This window comes from Microtus ochrogaster, chromosome 18 (assembly GCF_000317375.1).
Source record: "Microtus ochrogaster isolate Prairie Vole_2 chromosome 18, MicOch1.0, whole genome shotgun sequence".
Taxonomy (NCBI): Eukaryota; Metazoa; Chordata; class Mammalia; order Rodentia; family Cricetidae; genus Microtus; species Microtus ochrogaster.
In genome coordinates this window covers 58012098-58019743 of record NC_022020.1, presented here as the reverse complement: position 1 = coordinate 58019743, position 7646 = coordinate 58012098, and the positions used below count along the sequence as shown (strand labels likewise).

The 7646-nt window shown below is 42.2% G+C and overlaps 1 protein-coding gene across 1 annotated transcript in view; it reads right to left on the bottom strand.

The window, feature by feature from the left end:
* Mex3c (mex-3 RNA binding family member C) overlaps window positions 1-7640 on the bottom strand; it is a 21881-nt gene extending 14241 nt beyond the window's left edge. Inside the window, exon 1 of the mRNA XM_005356249.1 lies at window positions 7146-7640. Within this exon, the coding sequence (XP_005356306.1) occupies window positions 7146-7314 (169 nt within the window). The 5' untranslated portion in view covers window positions 7315-7640. The remainder of the gene's footprint in view (window positions 1-7145) is intronic.
* Window positions 7641-7646: the final 6 nt, after the last annotated feature.

Here is a 7646-nt window from a genome sequence, read left to right as displayed (position 1 = left end):
GATCTCTGTGAGTTCGAGACCAGCCTGGTCTACAGAGCTAGTTCCAGGACAGGCTCCAAAGCCACAGAGAAACCCTGTCTTGAAAAACCAAAATAAATAAATAAAAACATCATTCTTTCACATGTTTCATAATATAGTACAATTTACAAGGAAAGTCATATCATTTGATTTTATATCAAAAGCTCCATCACATGTAAAAACTCAATTTCAGCATTATATTTTCAAAGTCTGGTAAACAAGTCCTAAAAGAGTCTGCACACGCACTTGTGAGTGAGTGGAGAGAGAGAGAGAGAGATCCACCTGCAAGACAAACTGAAGTCAAATCCCCAGCATCCACAAAAGTCAGGTATGATAGCCTGTGCACGTAACTCAGTGCGTGGAGTGGAGGCAGATGGATCCCAGGAGCTTACTCTTAAGTGAGCCATTCTAACCAAAACAGGGAGCTTCAGGTTCAGTAGAAGACTGTCTTATAAAAATGAAGAGCTGACAGAAGACACCTAAGATACTTCTGTGGCTTCTGCGCACGCACGCACACGCACACACACACTCACACATCCCTAACTCCTAGAGACACCTATCAGGTTGTAAAAATGTTAAGGTATTTCAAACTGCAAAGTCAGGACAAAATGGGCAGTCACTCTAACTGGTAATTTACTTCTACATGATTTAGGGGCTCTTTTGGACAAAGTTGAGATTATGGGCTCTATGATATCATCTAGTTTTACACATTAAGAAAACAACCTAGAATTATCTGAAGTTAAAAAAAACAATGGGGGCTGGAGAGATGGCTCAGTGGTTAAGAGCGCTGCCTGCTCTTCCCAAGGTCCTGAGTTCAATTCCCAGCAACCACATGGTGGCTCACAGCCATCTGTAATGGGGTCTGGCACCCTCTTCTGGCCTGCAGACATATACACAGACAGAATATTGCATACATAATAAATAATTAAAAAAAAAACAATGACACCCCCCCAAACTGCTCAAAGTTATAAACTGGTAATTTTTTTAGAATTTTTTTTTATTATTTATGTGTGAGCATATACACATATTTGTGTTCAAGGAGGCCAGAAGGATGTCTAGGAGCTGGAATTACAGGTATTTGTGAGTTGTTCAATGTGGGTGCTAGGATTTTCACCCTGGTCCTCATTATAGCAGCAAGTACTCTTATCTGCTGAGCCATCTTTCCACTTCCAAACTAGTGATTCTAAAATTCACCCTTAAGTATGTTAGAGAATATTTAATGAAAAAAGTTACATTTGGCCTTTTATTAAAGCTGTTACAGTTGCCAGAAGATGTCAATTAGACAGGAAACATAGTTTTCCTTACTAGATCTTACAAGTTTAGCCCCTTTAGAAACTGTTAATAGGATTCTCAGAATTAACCAGAGTAGAGATGTAGTTCAGTGGTAAAGAACTTATCTAGCATTTGTGAGTTCCTGGGTTGGCTCTCCAGCACCACTAGTATACCAAAATAAAACCAAGTGGAACCAGCTATTTGTAAAAGATTCTCTTCATCTAGCTTACTCTTTGCTAGAAGTACATACTACAAACTTCAAAGATTAGGTAAAACACTAAAATGACAATTTTAGATTTTATCCAGAATTTGTATAGAATGTAAAACAAACTTATTAACTATAGAAATTTTTTAAATATTTATTTATTATGTATATAATATTCTGTCTGTGTGTATGCCTGAAGGCCAGAAGAGGGCGCCAGACCTCTTTACAGATCGTTGTGAGCCACCATGTGGTTGCTGGGAATTGAACTCAGGACCTTTGGAAGAGCAGGCAATGCTCTTAACCACTGAGCCATCTCTCCAGCCCAACTATAGAAATTTTATAAGTAAGGCATAAGTGGCACGTTCCCAGTAGTTCAAGATCAGCCCGGGCAATATAGAGATACTTATAGCTAAAAGTTTATTAATTTTACCTTACTCCTTATAGAATTTATTACCCTGTACTTTAAATTGCATACTGAGTTTACATGGTGATATCTTAAACTTTACCCTCACAAGGTTTTGGGGAAGTCACAACAGAACATGGAATAGGTTTTCTCCAAAGAGATAAAACAGAGGCTTAAAGAAAATGGTTTGTCCCAGTTATTGGTAACAGCGATGAAGAAAAGCGATAGAGGAAAAGGCAAAGGTGAACTGTGGTATAGAGGGAACAATGTTCACGACTAAATCCTTTGTTCCTGATTTCAACCGCACCTCCAATTGTCAGTAACAAATTCTCTATTATTTTCAAGCTAAGTCTTACTAGTTCATGCTACTGTGTTTGGTCAAATAAGGTTTTCCTTACATGGAATGATTTGTAGTCTTCTGATTACTAGACAAAGGCAATAATCATACAATAACCACACTCAACGGCCCTAAATTCAAACACTGGCATGAGATAGTCTAGTTACTGAAGAATAACATAAAATTCTCAAAATCGGTCACAGACAACTATTCAAACTATTATGATATGCATATATTTAATTTAGTTGGGTTTGGTAATTCTAGTACTAGAAAATTACTAGCTGGGTGTGATAATATGCCTGTAATCCCAGCACTCATAAGGCAGGGGGCAGAGATCTGAGTTTGATTTGAGGCTAGCCTGGACTTACTCCTTTTTTTTTTTTTAATTTATTTATTTATTAAAGATTTCTGTCTTTTCCCCTGCCACCGCCTCCCATTTCCCTCCCCCTCCCCCAGTCAAGCCCCCTCCCTCGTCAGCCCAAAGATCAATCAGGGTTCCCTGCCCTGTGGGAAGTCCAAGGACCACCCACCTCCATCCAGGTCTAGTAAGGTGAGCATCTAAACTGCCTTTTTCCAGCAATATTATATACATGGGAAGATACCATGATTTCAGTGCTGTTCTTTTATTTAGTGAAATACTTTTGGATGGATTGGATGGAAACCTATTTCTCTTGATCAAACACTACTGACAAAAATTTGGAACAATGGGAAGTCTCCTCCACACACTAATACACACTGTCACTGGAGATCAGCGATAACAAAATAATCCAATCAATGAGGGAATTTTTTAAGTGGTCTAACTTAGTGACATCTAGGGTATAAGAATACCAGCAAACAGATAAAAACAAAGAACTCATTTTCATTTTACTTTACTAGTTAAAATTTTTGTATGGTGTACATTATTTTAGCATACATTATTTATACATTACCGTGTATAAATTGTATATTTGCGGTACAAAATTTGTTAAGAGTGTACAATTAAAAATGACTTTTCTAGACCTATAAGGTTAAATAACATATAATAAGAATTAAAGTCATTGTTAAAAGTAGCTCAAAATGAACACTGATCTTAAGCTCAATTTACAGCATTTAATATTAATTGATGGTGTAGGAAAATGGATCCAAACTAGGCAGTGGTGATATATGTCTTTAATCCCAGCACTTGGGAGGCAGGGCAGAGAGATCTCTGAGTTCAAGGCAGCCTGGTCTACAAAATGAGTTCCAGGACAGCTAGGGCTATACAAGGAAACCCTGTCTTGAAAAACCAAAAAAGAATCTAGAATTCTATTGTAATTTACCCTTACTGGAGAATAACAACTGCAGAAACTAGAATAAAACCTGTTGACTTCAAACAAACCTGTCAACCATTATTAATGTCTTGTAGGCACCACACTTAAAAACAGAGGTATTCTGTATTTATAAAACTAGATTTTATAATATTTTAGTATGTGTATATCTGTGCATAACCACAAATTCCCACATGGAGGCTGGAGGTTTATGTCTCGTGTCTTCTTTTATAGTTTTCCACCTTGTTTGAGACAGGGTCTTTTGCTGAACCTGGAGCCCGGTGATTGGTCAGACTTGTTGGCGAGCAAGTCCTCCTGTCAGTCTTATAGAGCTGGGATTCTACCTACATGGCACCAGGTCCAGCTTTTTGGGATCTGAGTCACAACTTCATGCTGTGGAGTATTTGACCCACTGAGCCATCTTCTCAGCTTTAGAGTTACTTTGATGTCTATATTTAAAAAAATTTTTATTATTAATATTCCTTTCCAGTAATGAATTTATCTTATTTTAACATAATTTACTGGATATAATAAATAAATTTAATTACAATATTAATAGTATTATTAATTTCACAAAATGCAACACTTAAAAAAACATAATAGTAGCAACAAGACTAATTTAATATGTACAAAGGCCATAAACTAAGATAGGAGGTCAAATGCTCTACCATTTATAAGTGGTATGGGAGAAGAGGGATAAAAAGAGATGGCTCAGTGGTTAAGAGCACATACTGTTCTTTTAGAGGACTCTCCAGTTCAATTCTCAGCACCCACATCTGGTGGCTGGGGCTCCAACTCCAGGGAGATCTGACTCTAGTCTCTGCAAGCACTTGCTCTCACATACATATACAGACATATCATTAAAAAAGAAACAGTCTTGGGGTTGGAGAGATGGTTCAACAGTTAAGAGCACTCAGTTGCAAAGGACCTGGGTTCCCTCTTCTAACCTCTTTGGGCACCAGGCACACATATGGTGCTCATATACACACAAAGGCAAAACACTCATAAACATAAAAACAACAACAACAACAAAAATTGGTCGGGGGATTGGTGTAGAGGCACATGTTTGTGAGCCCAGCAGCCAGGTTATGATTAAAACCTATCACTAACAAAAACAAAATAAATGCAATGTATGGAACTAAGGGCTATTTGCAAGTGCTGCTAGTTATGTACGGCTCAGAATCCCATCTATCCTATACTATACTCTTTGCTTCAGAGCCGAAGTTATAAATGTCTCCATATGTGACATAATTATTTCCAAAACCAATTAAGAGATGTCAAATAGAAAATTATGACTTCAGGTAATGAATAAGATGGCAGGAATGGCTAATTCTTAAGGATGAACCTTTAGCTCTTCCAAAGTAAACAAAAAACTCAAAGTGATTTATCATAAAAAAAAAATCTCATTTTTAAAAAAATTCACTCGGGACAGATACTCTCACAAGGAGAAAGTTTCCCACAGTAAAAGGACATGAATATTAAAAGCTACTTAGTTTTCTATAGGAGAGAGCAAATACAAGTTTTATTACCATGCTATTGGGGTGTGTGGGTGGTAAAGGGGTCAATGATCCACTAGTTGAATGGCGCAAAACAGGAAAAGGGCAAGACTTTCTGCCCTTAAGATAAGATAGAGGAAGATGACATACTTTTAATAGTACAGTCAACTCTGGGAATACTAAGTGCAAGAACAGTCAGCAATCTGTCTCCATGTTCTAAGTCATATTTCCTTATTAACCAATAAGCACAGCCCTAAGAAGGAAAACTAAGGCAGTTATCATGTAATAGCACAAAATAAAAACGTGCTACTTAAATTTGTATAAGTAGTGCCAGTTTACAGTTAAGGTGCTTACAGATGTAAAGAACGAAAGCTCATGTTAAACTAAACTTACCAAGATATATTATTGTCATGTGGTAAAACTAGCAAGCAAATGTTTTTTCTTTGCTACCTCAGACAAGCACATGAACACCAAATGAAGTTGTGTTGAGGTGTTTTCCCGGTATGCCATTCATATTCCACAGCTTAAACAATCACTTCCCAGGTCCCTTCCATCACTCTACTTTACCAGATCCTAATTGCTAACAAAATTTGGGGGACTTTCTCATCACCATCCAGCAGGTACTACCCTTCCGGTTTCCTTACAAGTCGAATACTTGCATCTTTGTTTTCTAAACTAAGGGTCATGTTTCTCATGTGTGTCATTTGTCTGCCTACGGTCACAGTACTTTAGAGATGTTCTACTCAATTGTTAGTTTTTAATGAAAAGTAGAAAGTCTGAATCAGCCGCAAATTTTCATTATCATAAACTCATTATCGGACAAAATCAAGCATTCAATGATTTTAAACGAAAAGCCATCATATTCTGTATCTATAAATAAAATGCATTTTTATTTCATGCGCAGAGAAGTTTTCTCATTGCCTGTTATCCTGACTAGTTCCTACAACTGGCGAGTGAGGCATGTGAAACTGATCAGACAATCTTAAAGCTATTTTATAAGCTATTTGGTGTCCAGATATCACATAAGCTTTTCTTACCAAAATCACAGCAAAGAAGTAAGCCGTCTCTTACGTGTGAAGTCTCCGTTTCGACAATCTCTTATTTATGTGTACTTTAGAACCACTTGGGAAAATGAGATCATCAAGCAGCAGAACCATCCTCTCTCTGACCTCAGCCAGAGGCACGTCTCCACCAGGCTGCACCACGTTGTATCACGGCAGCAGCAGGTAGTACGACCCCTTGTAAAAGAGGCACAGCTGCACTCCAGCATACAGAACCTTCCCTAAAAATGTCGGCTACAGAGGTACTCTGCGCATCCCCTTCCCCCACCTTCACAAACCTACTCCTGGAATGTGAGACATAGGTCCTTTGTCTGAACAATGTGGGAGGAGTCTGTCTGCTGAACGGGTGTGCTGGCAAGTGAAGAAGAAAACTGGTCGAAAACTGCACAAATGCATAAAGTTCTTTAATTACCTAACCGCCCAGCTTTCCCTTCATCGTACAAGCTAATGCATTCTAAGAGACTGATAGTCCCCCCTTTTTGAGAAAAGTGTCTACCGAGTACCTAAGACCAACAGAGTTGGGGTGCTCTCCTAAAGCCAAGTTTCTGAATAGCGGAGGAGGGAGGCGGCGATGCGGCCGCCTGTGAACACCGCTTCCCTCCCGAGTAGGTCCTTGGACACGCAGCCTCCACGTCGGTCCGCTCTCATCTGCACAAGCTGGTCGAGGCAAGGATGGCCATTCTTACCGGCCACGCGGCTACACACCCTTGCCACCTCGAAGCTTTCGGGAAACCGTACCGTACCTACAACTTCTGACCTGACCTCTTACCACCGTGCTGAGGTTTCTGGTGCCATGCCAGCCTGGGGTTCCACGAAGACACCGAGTAAAGACTACTAGGCTGGGCGGCCCGGGAAACTTAACACTTCTTATCAGGTTGAAGCGGCCGAAAGGCGTGGGTTTTCGCCAAGGTGACCCATCCCCTCCTCGGCGACTCCTCGCTCCCTCCCAGACCCCTTCTCGGTGGACCTGGGGGGACCCTTCGGGCTCGCTCTTCCGCTGCACGCCCGTCTTTTTCCTCTCCCACCCACGCCCAGGGCCGTGCCCAGAGGAACCTAGGCGCACTCACCCTGGCGTCCGACAATCTCGGCGACGTGCTCGGAACTGGGCACAGGGACGCACTCGGTGGTGTTGACGCTCTTCCTCCGCAGCAGGGCCGCTTGCTCCCCGTTCAGCGCGGCAGCGGAGGCCCCGCCACCGCCGGGGCCGTAGGCGTGGGACAGCATCGCCGCCATCATGCCCTGGGCATCGTCCCCTCCGTACAGCACCCCCGCCGCCGCGGCCGCCGCCTCCCGGGCATCGAACCCCGCGGGCGGCAACAGCACCGACCCCAGGGGCCCGCCCGGGATCGCCTGGGTCTGGGAGGCGGTGGCCGCGGGCGGCGACAGCAGCAGCAGCGACGGCCGGTCCTCCTCCTCAGCCTCCTCCAGCTCCTCCTCCTCCAGCAGGTCTCCGTCCAGCTCCGCTTCCTCCCCCTCCTCCTCGTCCTCCTCCAGCTCCAGCTCCGCCGTCTCGGAGGTCGCCGGGCGGCCGGGCGGAGCGGACTCCTCCGGAGCCAGCGCGGCCGCCC